Source organism: Tauraco erythrolophus, chromosome 3 (genome assembly GCF_009769465.1).
Source record: "Tauraco erythrolophus isolate bTauEry1 chromosome 3, bTauEry1.pri, whole genome shotgun sequence".
In the NCBI taxonomy this organism is placed as follows: domain Eukaryota; kingdom Metazoa; phylum Chordata; class Aves; order Musophagiformes; family Musophagidae; genus Tauraco; species Tauraco erythrolophus.
Window position 1 is genome coordinate 1325060 of NC_141467.1, and position 19324 is coordinate 1344383.

Genomic DNA, 19324 nt, shown 5'->3' on the forward strand with positions numbered 1-19324 from the left:
GCTGGGCAGCTTCAGCCCTCCCGGGCAGCCCGAGCTGCCCCGCTGGCACCTGTTTGTTCAGGAGAGGGCTCCACACCTGTGCCACCGGAGCCCACCTCCGGGGAGGAGGAGGAGGGTGTCCGGCGACGCGGGGAGGGACCGCAGCCTCCCCGGGGCTCGTAGCACAGCTCTGCTCCGCCTTTCGAGAGCAGCTCCTCCTGGGCACCCAGCTCTGGCTGCTCCCTGGCACCTGGGGAGGTGAACACGGATTACACCAACCCAAGGGAAGAGAGGGAAAAAAAAAAAAAAAAAAAATCGCACGAAGGGAGATGGGACACAGCAGGAGATCGTTTTCCGTGCTTTGCCACCGCCCGCACCGAAAGGCAGTTTGTGACTGCTCCAGGCTCTCTTCCATATCCCTATTCCTGCGCTGGCTCTGAGAGATGCTTTCCCCACTGGAGACTCAGTTATTTGCTGCCTGATTTCACCTGTGGTTTGCTAGTAACATCTAACGATTACCACTTGTGTGCGCAGGATGGTCCATGTACGAAGCAAACGAACAACTAAAAAATCATACCTACCATGATTTATTCTGTTCTTACTTTCCTTCTTGGCGGTTATTAAAAATCACACTTGAAAACTGGATTTTGCTCCAGGCTGCCTGTTGCTGTCTGCATTTGCTGTAATTCAGAAATAAAGCTGGGTCTGATCTTGCAGGAAAAAAAAAAAAAAAAAAAAATCAGTGGGGTTGGAATTAAGCTCCTGGACTACACAAATTAATTGCATATATGTATAGGAAATTGATTTTTTTTTAATGTGCTTACTGACATGATGCCCTCTGAACGTCTTTTTGGGATGATATGTAAATGTTAAGACACTGGCTTCTTTTCCCCCATCCTGCCATCTGAATTGGCAAAGTTTGCTAGTAACACAAAACTAAACTGTGCTCCCCCAGTATTTGGGTCAGTTTATTTAGCTGTTTGCATTCCTGATATATTTAAAAGCTTTTCAGTACTCCTGTCATTCCTGGGTTGAGAGAGTCTGCTGTAATGTGCTCGCTTAAGAATCTGGGATCTATCACAAGAGCTAATACCACTTTTGCTGAGCTGGCCCAAACCTGCAATTCCATCTGGATAATTCCAGTTCAGCAGACTCAGAGGTGACTTGCTCCACTAAACCAAGCTCAAATTTGAAATACACCGTGAACAGCAGCCTGATAAATCAGGATAATATCCTTGGGCACAATTTATTTTTAACAAAAATACATCAACAGAACAAACCAGAAAAACAATATGCAAAAAATGTAAAATAACCCGTTTATGGTTCAAAGAACACAACGTGAAGTCAAATTGGTTACTGTTGCACTCTTTCCTAAGTCAATTTCTCTAATTCTACATAGTAGATACGATATAGCATATGTAAAAAATACATTAATATACATATTAAGGACCAGATCCAACCTCTACCATTATCAAAAGACTCCCTTAGATTTCACAGATAAATGTATCAGATAACGAAATCATCCATTTTAATCTTAAACTAAATTTCATAAACAAGTGATCCACTTGAAGCTGCATTTTCCCTGCTAATTCTCAGCCCAACATCTCCACACTGTCCAATGTTTGGGAATTAACTTTGGGTACTGCATTATCAGAACAGTAGATTTTTTTTTAATCTCCTCAGATTATTAAAAAATTGGAAAAAAAAATAATGAAACATGCATCTTATGGGCTTATTCAATGAACAGATGAGTCTCTGATGTGTTCAAACAAATTCTGACTGCAGATAAGTTTTCTTTCCTTGAAAACACTGGAGGTATGCTTGGGGCACGACTTTTGGCTACACTTTTTAATGCCATCTGCTTTGCTCTTTCCAGGAAGCTGCATAACAAAATACAGAGACTTTGATTCCACTGGATTTTTGCCACACCTTGGCTACAAGAGCCATAAAACCTGCGAGAAAATAAACAGAAAATGCCTTAAATTCAACAGAGTTCCTTTAACAGCCCGTTTTCCCTACCGATTGTCGCAAGACTAAAACTGGTCTAGACCTTCTGACCTGGAATTGTTTAAAGTACAGTAATGATTGTTCTTCCAAATGGATTTCAACATATGTGACCGAAAGAATTTTTCTTTCCCTTTATCTTACTTCCTCTGATGGGAAAATTACCCCCCCTGCTGTGAGTTACAACAGGGCAGTTAACCATTACAAAAAGAGTAATTTCAGTGGGAGGGAAGTCAAATATGCTACTGTTATTGGTTAACTGTTAAATTCCTCTGCTTGCTGCTGGCTTTCTTCTAAATAATAAAGGGGAGAACCAAGCACATCACCATCCTCAAATTAATACTATTTAATGTTGATCTGTTGCATACTGAAACTAAAATTTGTATTAAAAACATGCTTATGTGTAAAATCAAAAAATTACCGCCTACACACCGTTCTGCAGTGAAGCGGTGACACCGCAGCTATCTGCCATTTTGTGCCAGATTCCACCACCTTTGGTGATCTCAGGCCTGACTTGCAATCACACACCTTTGCCAAAGGAGTAAGCCACAGAACGCTTCACTCCTGCACCGATTTCGACACTTGTGCTACTCCAGAACACTGTTGGTCTTCACCTATGGCCACGCTGGTTGCAACCACTTTTGGGGATTGCAGTAAAGTTCTCCTTAAATGGCACCAGAGCATTGCGAGCCTTAAAGCAGCCTGGAAGCGGTGGGCAAAATCTTTGTCCAAAACTGGGAGCACGTTACGAATCCTTCGAAGCATTGCAATGCAGAATTTCACCCGTAGTTTAACGTTTACCTGTGCCTCTAAAGACTTCATCTCTCAAATTCAGCAGCTTGCATTTCTGCCCTCTATCCTTTCACTCGTGCTGCAGTGGAATCTCACAGTTTTCTTACTCTTAAGGCGACACCTCCAAGTTCAGCCCCTGAAAAGCAACCAGGACCGTCGAGCTCACAGTGGGCTACAGAGCCCACTATCTCACCAGACGTTGCAGAACAAAACATTTTGTTCAGTAAGAGGAATAAAGCAGAACAAAACCAGAGTGTTTCCAACACGGTATGAAGTCAGCGTGTTTTCCATCTTACCTAAGTACGACCACTGCCTGAAAGCTAAGAAAAGCTCCGACACGTCAGCCCACGATAGCAGGACCTTCATCCATGAGAATCTGATACTTGCTGCCTTTCCATGGCCTGACCTGCTACCCTCACCATTGTTTCGGTTTCTAAGCTGTCTCCTATCATGTTCTCAGCAGTAATGAACCAAGCTGCTGAAACCCAATGACACAATTAAGAGAAACGCAGAGACACACCATCTCTTTATGATAGAGCAATGTCAGGCCTCTCATCTTACTTGAGGTTGATGTGTGAGACCACAGAAGCCAGGTCGTGTGTCAGGATCACATGATGGACACGATGGCACGTAACGAGCACACGCTGGGGCCGTGATGAGAACAGAGCCCTGGTACAGTGGCATGGTCTCAAACAGGGTCCCTCTTACTGCAGCACCGTGCCTTGAGGTCTCTGCCATCCCAGGACCAGGAATGATTTTGCAGCTTGTTGCAGGACCGTGACAAGGCTCAGTGACAGCAAAACATGAGGTCATAAAGATAGTCATAAAGATGATCTTTGAGGCCCCTTCCAACCCAAACCATTCCGTGATTCTATGAAGACACTTGAGATTTATCAATGGAGTATTCCCGATTCATTCATGTAAGAGAAATTATTCTAAATATGAATGTTATATATTTTAAGTTTTCCATAAGGTCTTTCCTTTTCTCTCTTTTCTTATTCAGCTGCACTCATCATCCACTAGACACTCACCTACTGTCTGGAAGCAAACTTAAGGTTTTTTGATTAATGTTTTTTTGTTTGCGGTTTGTTTGTGTGTTTTCTTTTTCTCAATGTGAATAAAGTGGGGCTCCTGTGAGCATTTCTTTTAGGAGAAGAAACAGGTGATAGGTTCAGGCACATCTTTATATATAAACGGGATTGATTAAATGTACAAATCATACACTGGGACATAATTTCTCTGTAGATAGACATCTATATGCCTTCCTACTGCTTTTACCAAAAAGTTCCCTGAGCTTTTCTTCAGTAGAGATTTACAGGGACTCCTCTGATGATACCTGTGATTTCCTTCTCTTTCAGTGCATTTTTCTTTAGTGTTTCTGCTCTTTCTCTTCCACGTACCTCAGCTGCAATTGGACCAGTCCCTCATGTCTGCACTGATGTTCAGCTGGCAGTGGAACTAGTTGCTCACATAATTCATGCTCTCAAATACCTTGTGTTCTGGACGACAACTTCATGGCTAAGCAAACCTGTGCAGGAGCTAGCCTCTCGTTTTGGATGAATGGAGAACAGCTGTCATTCATGCCCATTTGCGTCAATGAGCTTCTTCAACAAACAGCAGATGATCTTGAACCCTTTTTTTTTTTTTTATTAAATACAGCAAACAGCTTCCAAAGGTTGGCACTGTAGGACAGACAGGTTACCTGACCTGTGCATACAGTAGAAGCAACAAGCAGCTCACTGGTATTTAGAGCTGCAATAAACAGATGGCAGCTCTATACCTCCAGTTATCTTTTGTCAGCAGTAGTATCAAATTAGACATTGTTATCTGTGCTTCCTGGCTTATTCCTGGCTGCCAGTTCACACCAATGTGTTACTTTCACCCCTAAAGACAGAGGTGAGAGTTATGGTCTACCCTTCCAGACAATTACAATGATGACTGATAATGCAGGTATAATGAGATAAAATACCAATGCTTACTGGTATACTGGCCCATTATATCGTACACATAAAAATTCTTATCAATATATTTTTGGTGTGAAGTTATGTCATCTTATTTCCAACACTTTTGTTGTGTAAGCAGCCAGAATAACAGATGGACAAAAGAAACAAAGAGATCAGCCCAGTATCTTCTCCCTTTTTTACTGAAGAGTGTGAAACATCAGCTGTGTGAGACTTGCTGCAAGCTCATTAAATGTAAATTTCTGGCAGATATTCTTCAGGTGCTTCCCTAGCTTTTGCATTCCAAACACGCAGAGTCAACATAAGCTGCCATTAGTTGCCAGCAACAGTTCAGGTTTGTTTCCTGCTCTCCTGGGGTATTTTCTGTGCTGTCTGGTATTTCTGAATTTTGTTTCAATGTCTCTGACAGCCAAGAGTATTAAATTAGTCTGGTACCTACTGCCACCTGCTGTGATTAACCAGAACTAGAGCTAAAATACTGCTATGCATTTAAGCACATTCAGCTTTTTATCAAGCAAAAAGGAGGCCAATATTTGCATTCAGCCTTGTTTACCCTGGGACTGAAACCTCTGATGGCTTCAGTCCAACGTACACGCTGTATGTAACTACTAAGGAACGTTTTTATTGCATTACTTCCTTGCAAAGTCATTTATCTTTGTGTGAAGTGTGTGTAAACCATCCTGCTGATTCTGTGCATGTGAATCCACTTTGAACAAATGCTCATCTATAAGTATTGATGTATGTACACACAAACGCACGGATGACGCGGTGTAGAAAAGGAGGAGGCAGAGTCTGCCCTCAGGACACTTCCCTCAAATTCTATTGACTTACAGCCCAGCTGAGAGCAAATTTTGGCCCTGACCCCTTTGTCCTCAAAACCCAGACCCGTGCTCAGGACAGCATTTAGATTTGTACGCTCCTGTTTGGGCAGCCGTGCTGTACAAATACCTTCATTAGCAGCATAATCACTCCTTTACGTCCCCACTAAACAGCCATGAGTGCTCTAAGTCCGTTTTGGAAGCACGTCCTGCTGCAGAGCTTTCAGCACAGGCTTTGCCTTCGTGCCTATTTACATGCTTCACCAGAACCCGCCAAAGAAAGGATACTCCGGCTTTCCGCATCCTTTTGCGCACCAAAGTTTACAAATAAAAGCGGACGCCGGTATGTTGCTAATTAAGCTTTTAAATCTCAACCGACCAGCCTACTTCAGACACACAAGCAGGGCAAGGAAATGTAGCTGCAAGACCTCTACCGGGGGCAGAATGGTTTTACACTCGGAAAAAAACCCACATTTTAAAATTAAATCTTCCAAGCGGCCGAAGGCGGTAGGGCAAATCCCATCGCAGCCCCCGCAAACACCGCGCGCGTTACGGAGCGCTCCCGGCCGTGGGAGCGGGGCCGCGAGCGCTGCGCGGACCCCTCCGCGGCGCAAACCCGCAGACAACGCGCCCCGCGGAGTGCCGAGGCCCATCACCGGCTCCCCAGCAACCCGCACCGGGGCCGTGAAACGCGCCCGGGCCCAACCGGCCCCGCCACCCGGGGCCAAGCTCCGCCCCGGCTGCGCGGCGCGCACCCATCGGCCGCCGGGGCTGCGCTTCCCGTGCGGCTGCGCGCTGGGAAGGGCGCTGCGCGGAGCGGGCGCGTCCATGTTGCGCACCGGGCTGCTGCCGCGCGCCCTGGGCCGCGCCTGCGGGGCCGCGCGGGGCGGCGGGGGCGCGCCCCGGGGCCGGGCGGGCACGGCGGGTGCCCTACGGCTGCCGCTGGGCCGGCGCTGGCCTGCGGGGGCGGCGGTGCCGCCGTGCGCCCCGCGGCTGGGCTGGGCGGGTAAGCGGCGCGGCGGGGCCGGGGCGGCGGTAGTGCCTCCCCCCACCCCACCCCGTGCGGCACGGAAGGTTTCCGCGCCTGCGGAGGGAGAGGGGGGGACCCGCGGGCGGGCGCTGGGAAGCGGAGCGGCGGTGGCCGCGCTCGGAGCGGTGACGGTCCCGGCCGGGGCTTCGCTGCGCGGGTGTCGCGTTCCCGTGATCGCGGCTTGCGCGGGTTCTGCGCCGGTGCGTTACGCGGGTGGCGTATAGCTCGGTGCCGCGTGATTCAAAGCGCGTGCGCTGGGAGCCGAAAGGATTTCGTCTGTCTCCAGGTAATTTCTGCCAACATGCCACAACAGAAGCCTCCCAAGCCACCTTGGCGAGCGTGTCTCCTGTGTTTGCCGTGGTGAGTATGTGCGCGCGTTTCCGCCGATGGGGGCAGCGCGGTGTTCTTTTTTTCTTTTTAGTTTCTTTTTAAAGCATCATGAGAACACATGGATTATTCTCTCGGAGAACATCCCTGGTTCTAAATTGTTGGTTTAACTTTCACTTCCCAACACAAGAAGGACATGGAGCTGCTGGAGCGGGTCCAGAGGAGGCCACGAAGATTATCTGAGGGCTGCAGCACCTCTGCTATGGAGACAGGCTGAGAGAGTTGGGGCTGTTTAGTCTGGAGAAGAGAAGGCTCTGGGGTGATCTTCTAGCAGCCTTCCAGTACCTAAAGGGGGCCTACAGGAAAGCTGGAGAGGGTCATTGGACAAGGGCATGTAGTGACAGGACAAGGGGCAATGGCTTTAAACTGGAAGAGGGGAGATTTAGGTTGGATCTAAGGAAGAAATTTTTCACTCTGAGGGTGGTGAGGCACTGGCACAGGTTGCCTAGAGAAGCTGTGGCTGCCCCATCCCTGGAAGTGTTCCAGGCCAGGTTGGATGAGGCTTTGGGCAACCTGGTGTAGTGGAGGGTGTCCCTGCCCATGGCAGGGGGGTTGGAACTAGATGATCTTTGAGGTCCCTTCCAACCCAAACCATTCTATGATTTTGTGATTCTAAGGTCTTCTGACTTGAAGACCAGTTATGGCATACAGCGTTCATCAAGGTGTTTGTAAATTAAAGCTCCTGCTGGAAGTTCTCCTGCTTTAATTGTGAAAGCAGGTCAAGCCTTAGAAGTGCTGCAGTCAGAAGGATTCTTATGAAGCTTGTGCCTTTTAGAAATATTGTTACTGTGTCTTGGGAGCTGCAGTTCCAAGCAAACGTAGGATTTGGGGAATGCCAAGCTCTCTCTGTAAGTTTGAAAGCCGTTTGCAAACTGCTTGATTGCCACTATTAGCGGAAAATTATTTTTAAAGCCAGTAATGTGGAATTAAGCTGCGTGGTTTATGAGCAGAACAGCAAACTTTCCAATTAAACCAGACATTGAAGTTTTTCCAATAAAATGTTTTTTTTCTAGGAGATACACGTGTTAAATGAATAATCTGAATGACGGGTGGTAAGACAACAAGGATTTAGATGCAGGTTACTAGCTGAATAGCACGTGAATGTAGTACTTGACCTGCACAAAGGCTGACTGACCAATCTGTGGCACTCTTTACTTTTTAAATTTCATCTGTAAATCTTTCAGATCACTCCAAAATAAATAGCAAAACTTGTAATCCAAAATATAGGATGCCCTTTCGTGGCTGAACGCGTCTGATCCTCCGTAAATCACCTCCTTCCCAAGGTTTACATAGGAACATGGTTGTGCAGATGATACTGGTTTCGTTTGGTGTGTATACAAACAGTGAAATCTATGGCAACTTGGTGCAAAATTTTTCTTAATTTGGATGAACTGTGATGAGAGGGCATAGAAAGTTGTTTTTACTTCATAATGTATCTTCCATTTGACTTCTAGGCAAGTGCAAAGAAATTTAGAAATTAATTTCTTGTTTTATCGTAGTTCTGTGAAAAAAATACATTTTTTTTTCCACTCCTTTAGATGAAACTTGATAAAGAGGGAAATACTACATATTTTGGTGAGTTTCTGTTGTAGTTTTGTGTGGTTGTTTTTTGTTTGTCTTTTTTCCTTGTCCAATATAAAAGAGCCCAATTGCAGATCTACATGGGGTGGAAAATTATATTTGGGATACTTCACTGTGTTTATTTGGGACGTTGCAGTATTTCCTCTGTTTTGCTGCCTTCTGTTGGTCTTCATAGTATCTTTATTGTTACAATTTTTGTATCTTTTTAAGTAATATTTTGAAAACAAGGTGTACCATCTCTCCCAGGAAGGTAATTTTACTTTTTTGACCAGCATGCCGCTTTCCCTGCCTTGTGTTTCCCTTCCTGTAGGATTACATGTGGTTTCTCAAATGAGTCACTTGGTTTCTGACATGAAATTAATTGTCATGGCCAACTTTTTTTTTTTCACTTACATCTAGATTTTTTCTCTTTCCACTCAAGATACAGTCTTCTAAATTTCATAAAAAATAAATTGCGTTGAGGAATCAATGGGAGGACAACTGTTTTAAAGACAGCACAGCGCTTTTTTCTTTTGCCAGACTTAGTAACGCACTTTCAGAACATATATGCTTGTCCCCTAAATGTCTGATGTAAATATATTTTTATGGTAGAAAAGAAGAAAACGGAATTGTACCAGGAATTGGGTCTTCAAGCTCGAGATTTAAGATTTCAACACCTAATGAGCATTGCGACTAGGAACAACAGGATCATCATGAGGATGGAGGTAAAGCTTTACCTATAGCCAGGTGTAAAACTTGAACCATGTCTGATCCTTGCACTTGCATTTTCTTGCATGGTTCTCTTAATACCAGCTTTCTAGGACATGCAGTCCAGCAGTAAATGTGTCTTGGAAGCTCGACCTCGCAGAAGGAGGTAGGGGTGTACCATCAGTGCGTATCGATGACCGTTTTCCTACTTGGGCACAAGGGAAACGTTGCTAACGTTGTCGTGGGAGTAAAGGCTTACAAGAAGCCTGTTCTAAATCACAGCACCACTAGCACAGTACTGTGAACCACGGGGCATACACTGGTTCTCAGTTAGCATGAGATTCTGTTAGTTTCTTGCTTGAAAAGATTTTTTTTTTTTTTTGAAGAGTGCCTTTATCAGATGAAGCCTAAATTATCAAATGCATTACATAGTCGTGAGAAGACAGAAATCTGCAGAGAGGTTTTTTTTTTTCAGACTCCTACATGTACTGTCTTTTTCAGTTCTTGAAGGCTGTCGTAACACCAGAGTTTCTTCTGATACTAGATTATCGTAATTCCAATCTGGAACACTGGCTCTTCAATGAACTAGCATCTCAGCTGGCTGGGGAAGGCCAACTGGTTACATATTCCCTGCCCTTTGAATTCCGAGCCATAGAAGCAATCCTGCAGTACCGGGTGAGCTATATCGTTTTTATTGAAATTGTTACGGAAATTGTTGTTTTATAGAAAGGACAGTATGATTTTCTTCTTGTGTTAATGTTTATACAAACACATTTGTGTATTATTCCACACTTACTGTAGGAGCTCGGTTTTTTTTGGTTTTGGCTTTTGTTGGTTTAGTTTTTATGGTGTGTGTTTGTGTGTTTCCATTCCCTTGCCAAGAACATGCTAATTGGAAAGTTTGTTTTTGGAACAACTTATGTAAGGATGCGATGGCTTCACTATCGTTTGGACAGGTTGAAAAAATAAGTACCTGCCTTTCTAAAGACAGGCTTGAGCTGAAATAGAAGTCATGCAGAAGCACTGCGGTTTTCTGGCGTCTTGAGCAGGAGTCAGATAATATGTTCTAGCTATCCTTAAAAATTTATGCTTGCTAATGCTAAAATGACATTTCTAGGCAAATGGTGTTTTAGCTTTATCAGCCTTATTGATGTGGTTGTCACTGGGTTTCAGTTCAGTGCAAATCACTTTTGTAAAATACTTTCTTTTGCGCTGGCTTTGCCTTGTAAGTGGTGTCCCTATAGCAGGTATTTCCCAGGCATGGGAAAGCAGCTTGTGTTAACTGCCTGTTACTGGGAATTCTGTGTTAAGAGACAGGAGCTGGTTGCCCAAGTCATTCTAAAAGGATTGCTTTAATTCTTATAAAGGATCATGTTGTTATAGATCAGCAAACTGCAGGGGAGACTTAACACTTTGCAGCCTCAGATCCTTGAGACACTGGAAGCTCTAGTGGACCCCAAGCTTTTGTCTGTGGATAGGAGTAAACTACACATTCTCCTGCAAAATGGCAAGAGGTAAATAAGAGTAAGCTGTGAAGAGACTAGAAGGTGACCATAGAAAATTACATGCAATGAAATGTTAGAAAAATGGTATCTAATATGAATTTCCTAGATTACTGCAAGAAAAATTGTATCTAATAGGAATTTCCTAGATTACTGTAATGCTGGGTTGTGCATCTTATTTGTAAATGTAGAAATTGGTACGTGAAATGCCTAATGATATGTGGGAAAAGCAGAAAAAGGGAAATCTATTCCGAGTTGTCAGAAATACAGTCGAGCTTCTTAAATAGCATCCGACAGAATAAAATAATACCTGACAGAACAAAATAACATATTGCAAATGTTCTCTACAATGTAAAACAAGATTAGCCTTTGGATCTATGCTTTAAGGTTACTCGTACTAATATACTGATACCTTCAGGTGTTGGCCTCTCTGATATGACTGCAAATACGTACTCCCTACACGCTCACAGGGTGCTCGTTTTTGCTGGCTTACAAATATATCCAGAAAACACATCTGGATCCCTTTCAGTGTGTGTCTGTAGCCCTCTGGTCTCCCGACAGATCCCTGCCACTGCTAAGCGTGTGGCCTGTAGAGAATTTTTTGACGGAGCTCTTAGAACCCTGCAGGGAAGTCTTCCCTAGCCACTTCCTCTGGTAGGGATTACCTTTGTGCACTGGTGTCAGTGGGGCTTACTTGACCTTTTGCCTGTTCTTTCTTCAGCTTGTCAGAACTGGAAACAGATCTTAAAGTTTTCAAAGAAACAATTCTGGAGATCTTAGATGAAGAAGAGTTAATAGAAGAGCTCTGTCTATCTAAATGGACTGATCCACAAGTGTTGTATGTATATTTTGAAACCACGTACGTCTAAAAGTGTGTTTCGTTTAAGGAGAACTTGAACACTAAACTGAGTGTTGCCTGTCAAAAAGCAGAAAGAAAACACTTTAGAATTTTAAGTCCTAATATTTGCTGCTTCAGAAATCATTGTATTTGCACTAGTCATGTTATGCAGTTTCAAATAGTTCTTGGTGTAGCAGGCCAGCTCATCTAGTATGTGACGGGATGGGAGCAGGATGGCAGGAGGAGGAAAAGCAAATGTTATTTTTCAATACATATTAACACTTTCTGGGAGAATTTTCTTCAGTTTCACCAGAAAAACAAAGAGGCAGGTTTTAAAGCTTGTCTGGAATAGGTTAGACACCATACTTCGTTAAAAGCGTTCTGAACTTCTGGCTTCTAGCTTTTTGCTCACCAGCAGAACCTGAAGGAAGGAGGCCCTGGAGCCTTTTCTGTGGAGCCAAAGAGCAGCATTTTGGGAAAAACATGCAGAAATAGTCCTGTTGCAGTGTCTCAAATTCTGGTGAATTTGTCTTTAGACAGCACACAGCAGCAGCAGCAATGGTTGCTTTAGCAAAAACTAAAAAGCAAAAAGATAACATATATCAGATCTCAATATGTTTGGGGCTGAATTGTATTTACATCTGGGGCATACTGATGTATTTTATGTTTAAGCAGATAAAACCCCCTACTTTTCAGGTCCTTTGTGAAGTTTCTAAATAGTACTTTTGCCTAACCACATTGCATGTGGATTTTAGTACTGTTCACACAGTATTGTGCGTTTCAAATCAGGACATAGTTTCTTGCCCTGCAGAGTTTAGTCTAAATGTGCAGTAGAAACTCAGTATTCCAGAAGTGAGACATGGTTTGCATTTCTAGTGCATCTGCTGGAGCAGTATTGGGAGGGCTCTGAATTCCAGGCTGCTCCTGAGCCAGCAGCTGATCTTCATCCTGGTTTTGCTCACAGCCTTCCTTTGGACTTCTCACCTCATGGTAAACAAGGTGTAGGGGACATCTAGGAAAGATACCGAGGTCACCTTACACACTCATGTCTGGGGAAACCCAAAGTCATCCCTTCTGTGGCACACTGCCCTGCAGACAGGTGGGAGAGGTGTAGGAGGAGGTTGGGTAAGGAGCGATGCTGCGGATGTAGCAAGGCACACGCTGGGAAACTCTAGTCGTGACAGCACGTTTGCAAGCAGGCTAGGACAACGTCAGCAGCTCTTTTGGCCCCAGGATGGGTGCAGGTGATGTTTGATGAACTCAAGGAGTCTGAGGTGTGGAGGAACCCAGGTAGGTGTATAGGTGCCATCAGACAGCAGCAGGAATGATGAGCTGAGCCCAGAGAGACAAGATGAGGCAGACACTTGCTCTTTGCGTGAAGGGATGGCAGACTGTCAAAGGCACATGAGACAGATGGAGGCTCATTAATGAAAACAAATCAGATGACAGTTGAATTTTCAAGTCCTTACGCCTTTTGTTTCCCGTTGTATATCCACAGAGGAGCTGATGTGCAGATACTCATGAACTAGGACCTTCAGCTGAATCTGTAATACAGCAGATAATGTTCTAAGGCTTTCAAGTCCACAGCTCCTCTCATCTGCAGGCATTAAAACCCTCAGGGTCTGAAGGCCTTCAAAATCAGCCTGGCTAACTCCAAGTTTTTGCCCCATAAGAGACACTAGGGGCTCTCTTACAAGGTCCCCAGAGAGCCTCCGTGGGTTGATTCTTAAAACATACCACTAATTTTCTTGGAGAAACACTTCAGAGAGATTCCTTTAAAAGTCAGCAATGTCAGGAGGAGATTCTTCAAAAACTTTAGTCTCTGTAGAGAAATGAGATCATATCACAAAAGAAAAAATGATGAAGAGTCTTGCTGGTGTTGCTGCTAGTTTCCAAGCTCTTGGGGATCTTGAGTGCTTCAGCTTTCCTCTGCACAGTGAACAATCCAGTACACTGCCAGAAACATGCCTGGTCCAGAGTCCACAGTCGGCCCACCAAGTATGGAAGTCTCAGCCTTCACTTAGGAGAGCAGCATCTTCCATTTGATGCTCAATTCTGACTGCTTCATGCTCCCAAAACGTTTTGGAGTAGTTTCTGTGTATAGTTGAAACATTTACAACTAGACTATTTTAATATTCATCTAAACCATATCCTTCACCATGTAGTTGTTTGTGTGTTGACTTTTGGTTAAGTTTTATTCTTGGGATTTTTTGACTGCGCTGTTACCAGCTTCCACCACTTGAGGGCACCAAGAAATTCAGCATCTCCTTTCAAAATTGTCAACACTTTATAATAATAAATAATTGAATATAAACATTTGTAGTAATGCAAGATTTATAAGTAATATAAAATTTATTTAACTATATCTTTTTAATATCAAAAAAGTAAGATTTGTGGTGTTGTGCATGCCTTGAGCACATCAAATACTAACTGCTCTACTCAGAGTAATTGACTGCCTATGCTGATCAGCTGATAGATAAAAAAATATGCCTTTTATTTTAAGCTGTTGGTATTGATGGAAGTTCTTCCCTTAAAAAAATTGAATTTTGAGATCTAACATCAGCACTCTTGTTGGCTGTTCCCCACGACTCTTGTGTTCCATGTCTTAAAACATAAATAATACACTTTATACATCATGTAACTAACTAGAAAAGTGTAAATTGTTGCTCGCAGTGAGGAGAGTACATCTGGGATTGACCATGCGGAGGAAATGGAGCTGCTGCTGGAGAACTATTACAGACAAGCAGAAGATCTTGCAAATGAAGCTCGTGAGCTCAGAGTACTGATTGACGACTCCGAAAGCATAATCTTTATCAACCTGGACAGGTTAGCTACCCGATCTGTTGGACTGCCAAGAGCTGAGCAGAATTAAGTGCTGCCTAGTCTTTCTCAAATCACTGCCTACAAGGAAATTTGGGGAATTCCCTCCTCATGAGGGTTTGAATGGAATTCTAGCACAAGAGGCAGCATTGTACTTTTCGTATGGCTAAAGCCAAACGAGACACCCTAATTAGTATATGTAAAAACCTCTGTAGCTAGGCATCAGTTTTCACTAGCAGGAGAAACCAGGCTTCTCCAGAATCCTTCTGGGGAGCTGTTCACTAGAGGAAATTTCTGCAAATTTAAGAGGCAAAATAATATTTTACTCAGGAAAGTTTGCTCTTAATTTAGTAAAACTGAAACCGTTACTGAAATAGAGAGTCTGGCTAGGCTGGTCAAGTGTTCAGTTCAAGTTGCATTATCACTCTCTGGAGCAATACAAGAATAAAAAACTTGGGAGTGAGTATTTTGTCTCTGTATGTTAGAGTTTTCACTACTAGTCAGCTTTCTTACTGAAAAATAATCAGCTTGCATTTGCAAGCGCTGCCACTGTCTCTGAGTCAGTGTTTAATATTCCGTCTCCTCTTTACTGAGGAGTTACCTGTAGAAGCAATTGGTGGATGCTGCATCAGGAAACCACAAAAATCCTTTTGGGGAGGACTTGAATATGGAATTCTCCAAAAGAGTCTCAAGTCTATAGTCTGCAGCGTTTACTGACTCTCCTTCTTTGTAAGTGTATTCATTTGCAAGGTAATAGTAAATTTTTTTTCTTGGAATACAGACAAATTCCAGCCAGTTAGTGGTGACAGAACACAAATTTCCTTTCAAATTTACTCTTACTCTGTGTATATACCTCTAAGAAGAGAGTGATGCCGGAAAGTCTGCTGATGATTAAGCAGAACCTGCTGCCTTAGAGGTATCCTGATGCAGCTATTTCAAAACGATAACCTCTTGCCACTGTTGTTTCATGACTTTTGTCACCGGATTGCCTAATTCCAGCATGACTTCCTCTGTTTCACTACTTGGTTTTAGTGCATGCTGTATGAAATTTGAGAATTTAGGCAGCAAATAAATTTTTGAGTTCCCCTTACAGATGTTTCTCCCTTCTTTAGCCACCGTAATGTGATGATGAGACTGAACTTGCAGCTGACCATGGGGACTTTCTCTCTCTCTCTCTTTGGGCTCATAGGAGTTGCATTTGGTATGAACTTGGAGTCATCTCTTGAAGAGGTAAGGAATGAGTGCTGCTTTTGTCGATGATGTGAAACATGGGCCCTGCTTTTACACTGCATTTTGTATTCAGTACAACTCCGTTCTTTCCACAGGGAAAACTCCAGATTTATATTAGTGTGTGAATTAACATCATTTAGTCCAGTGATTCCTGTGTTAGGGCAGTCACTTTTTTGTAAGTGAATTCCTTTATGGGTGACTGCACAGTATTGCAGGCTTCTTTGTATGTCTGACATCCACAGAAAAGAAATGGGAAGGCAAAGTTGGGGCTGAATCAGGACTGACTGTATCATGTTTCTTTAATGATTATCTGTTCTTCTGAAGAGCCCGGCTTTGTCTTCCAGATACAAGGGTATCTGGCAAGCAGCTGGGGTATTTCCAACACACCAGAGGAAATACTCTACTGTAAGTTGCATAGTTACACCCAGACTGGTGAGGGTACAGACTATGGGTACAAATTTACAATTGCACATTCTATCTTTAAAAGAAAAAAAAAAAAAAAGACTTATTCCTTTCCATATGCATTAAATAGAAAGGTTGAATTTCCAAACTTTCTGATGAAGGAAGGAAAACTGCATGGGGCAGTAACAGAATACAGTAGGGTGATTCCTAAGTAAAAAGTTTTGCTATGAAACAGCCCTTTTTCCAAAGTAGGGCGTAGCTGTTGATGGTACAGAGTTCACCACTTCCCTCCCATAAAGGAGGAGAACACTGGTAGGGAATGAGGGATTATCTTTGGATAATCTTTCTGAGGACAGAGTTGCATGACTAATGGAGATGTTCTGTCGGTAGGACCCCAGAATATTTTGGCTGGTGACTGGGATTATGTTTCTGGGAAGTGGTCTGATATGGCGGCGCTTGCTTTCCTTCCTCGGGCGGCACCTGGAACCTCCACTACCTCCTCATGTACGTATGGCTGGCTAGGGCTCAGCTCCAGCTCTGCATGCATGGCCCATTTCTAAAGCAGGAGATAAGCTGTTGTAGAGGGGTTGGCCACAGATCATGGGGGAATTCAGCTCGGTGTCCGCTCCTTGGCTTGACAAAGGAGAAGGTTCTCCTTAGCTGGATTGGATGAGGTCGGAAGACTGGCACTGGTAAAGATACACTTGAGCAATAAGATACTGCTCTCTGTTGCCAAAAGTGAAGCTGCAGGCTGTTCCTTGAGACATGCTCTGTTAACTTTCACCTGGCAGCCCAAGAGAAGCCGAAGCTAATAGTGAAAGCAGCCTTAATTTGCCTTCTCAGCTGCTGTAGCAATCTTTTCGTAGTGAAGGACATCAGGGATGCTGCCCGCCTCCTCCCACCCACATGCTAACTCTGGATCTGTAGTCCCTGCCCCATAGAAGAGAAAGTAAAGAGAGAAGGACGAGGAGGACAGGTACTAGCTGCAACATCCCTCTGCAGAACGATGCCGTTGGTGTGATGTCCTGACTCCCAATTTGAAGTTTGTACTAGCTCCTCGCATGCACACCAGCCAACTTTGCCCTTGATCCTGATGGCATCCTAGAGCTCTGTTGCACCAAGCTGTAGGAAACTTCCCAGGAGACTGTCTACAGACTAGCAAGATGTTGTATGGGTTATTTTCTCTGTTCACTACTCTTTCCTGCCAAAGCATAGGAGACTCTATTGCCAACTTCTGTTCTGCGCTCTAATATTTATAGCAGAGAAGTATCAGTGGATTCAAGAGTTAAGTTGCTACAAGTGATGAAAGAAAGAAAGGAAGGGAGCCCCAGATAAACTCCCTTTCTTCCCTCTCCTCCCTTGGCACTAAGAGGCAGATGGAAGTAGGTCCTTGTGGATTGTTAACTATGTCTACAACTAACCGAATTATTTTCAAGTGTTGCCAAAACCCAACTCCAGCACATACTGACTCTGGCTAGGTGGAATGTGCTGAAAGAGACTAGGGAGGGAGAAACCAGAGATAGTGTTCTGAAAATAGGAGGATAAAAATCACTCTTCAGACCTCTGTGAAGTTTTATTTCTTTCTGCTGTGTATAGAACCATAGAATTATTTAGGTTGGAAATAAAGTTTCCCCTCAGCCTCCTTTTCTCCAGGCTAGACAAGCCCAGTTCCCTCAGCTGCTCCTTGTAACACTTATGCTCTAGACCCTTCACCAGCCCTTCTCTGGACATGCTCCAGCACCTCAAGGTCTGTCTTGTAGTGAGGGGCCCAAAACTCAACACAGTATTCGAGATCAATGGGCTGAGAACATGGTCTCAGCCCATCGATCCAGCCTGTCCAGAACCCTCTGTAGGGCCTTCCTACCCTCAAGGAGATCACTCCTGCCCAACTTTGTGTCATCTGCAAACTTACTGAGGGTAGAGCAGCTTCTTAAGTAATCACACGCTCTTTTCTATCTGCCTAGGTTCCTGCAGTTCTGAAAAAATCCCAACCAGCAGCTGGAAGAGTGGAGATAAAGAACAACCTTAAAGCAGAAACATTTGGGCTGAGCAGAAGCACATTAACAAACGAATAGGAACAGCAGGAATGAAGAGACTTTTACTGTTGCAGGGTGGACTTCAGACACTTTGTTACTTAAAACTGCAAGAATTTCTAAACTTGCTAATTTAATATATATTTTGTGCCAGAAACCTATAGTGAGATTTTAGTGCTTAGGCACAAAAGGAGAGAAACACAAGGGGAAAAAAGTGCTTTCCACAGTAGTCTCATCTCCAACCCACATATGTTCTATTAGTTTTCTGTACATGCACTTACTTTTGGGGCATTTTCATTTCAAGTATTTCTGTCAAATAACTTCTTCACATAATGGCCTTTCTTAAAGAGAACAGTATTTTCAGCTTAAAGTATGACAGCAGCCAGCATTCATCAATCATTCTGGTTCTGGGCTGCAGATTTAGAAATCTGACTTCAAATATCAAAGAAAAATCCACCCCAAAACGTCCTTTAATTGCTTTTTTTTAAGGTCCCCTTTAATTGCAGGAACGGATTTTGCAAAGAAAAAAGCATACCAGCATCTCTTCTGAAGGATTATCTCTAAATTGGCAGTAACCAGAGACTGTTGTTTCTCATACTTTAAGTGAGCAATAACAGGCTTTGAAATGTAGCTACTTTTTGGGTATTTCTTACCAATTAATTTCGGCCCAAACCACAGGCAATTTTAGTAAGAAGAAAAGTGAGCCTGTTGATAATGCCCACTTGTTCTTGCCATCTGCCACTATTTCAACACACCTTGATACAGCTGCAGTTCAACAACTCCTCATGTTGTCATAAGGACTGATCCCAATTCTGGTGAAAATCAGCAGACCAGTTGCTGGTTTCTCTTAAGCTGGGCTCTGCTTTCCCTCTTTTCTCTCTCCAAGAAGACAAGGCAAAGCATGAACTAGCCTGCACCACAGTAACTTGCCAGGTTAGTAACAAGTGTGGAAGCCTGGTGTCCTTTTTAAGACTTATCTCCGAGTTCTCCACTGGTTTCTCTTAGTCTGTAGAGGGACCATGAAATCCTTCTAAATCAGGTCACAAACTGTCTAGTTTTTGTTAGGGGTTTTTTAACCTCTCTGTAACATACATTATGTAGCTCCTTAGGTGCCACTAGATAAATCACTGCACTGGCTGGGGTTGGAAAGCCAGTAACTGTAGCTGTGAACTTTTTACTCAGGACTAACAAGTCAGAAATGGAAATAAAAAGGTACAGAAATCAGAATTGTGCAGGCCTGTGATCCTAGTTTGGTTAAAA

General features: G+C 43.6%; 1 protein-coding gene across 1 annotated transcript; it reads left to right on the forward strand.

Moving 5' to 3' along the window:
- Positions 1-6382: 6382 nt before the first annotated feature.
- MRS2 (magnesium transporter MRS2) lies at positions 6383-19022 on the forward strand. Its single transcript, XM_086608954.1, has 11 exons — positions 6383-6560; positions 6871-6944; positions 8510-8546; positions 9144-9256; positions 9741-9914; positions 10623-10753; positions 11463-11579; positions 14253-14405; positions 15512-15629; positions 16422-16535; positions 17996-19022. The coding sequence occupies exons 1-11, from the start codon at positions 6383-6385 to the stop codon at positions 18104-18106; spliced, it is 1320 nt and encodes a 439-aa protein (XP_086465080.1). The 3' UTR covers positions 18107-19022.
- The last annotated feature ends 302 nt before the right edge of the window (positions 19023-19324 follow it).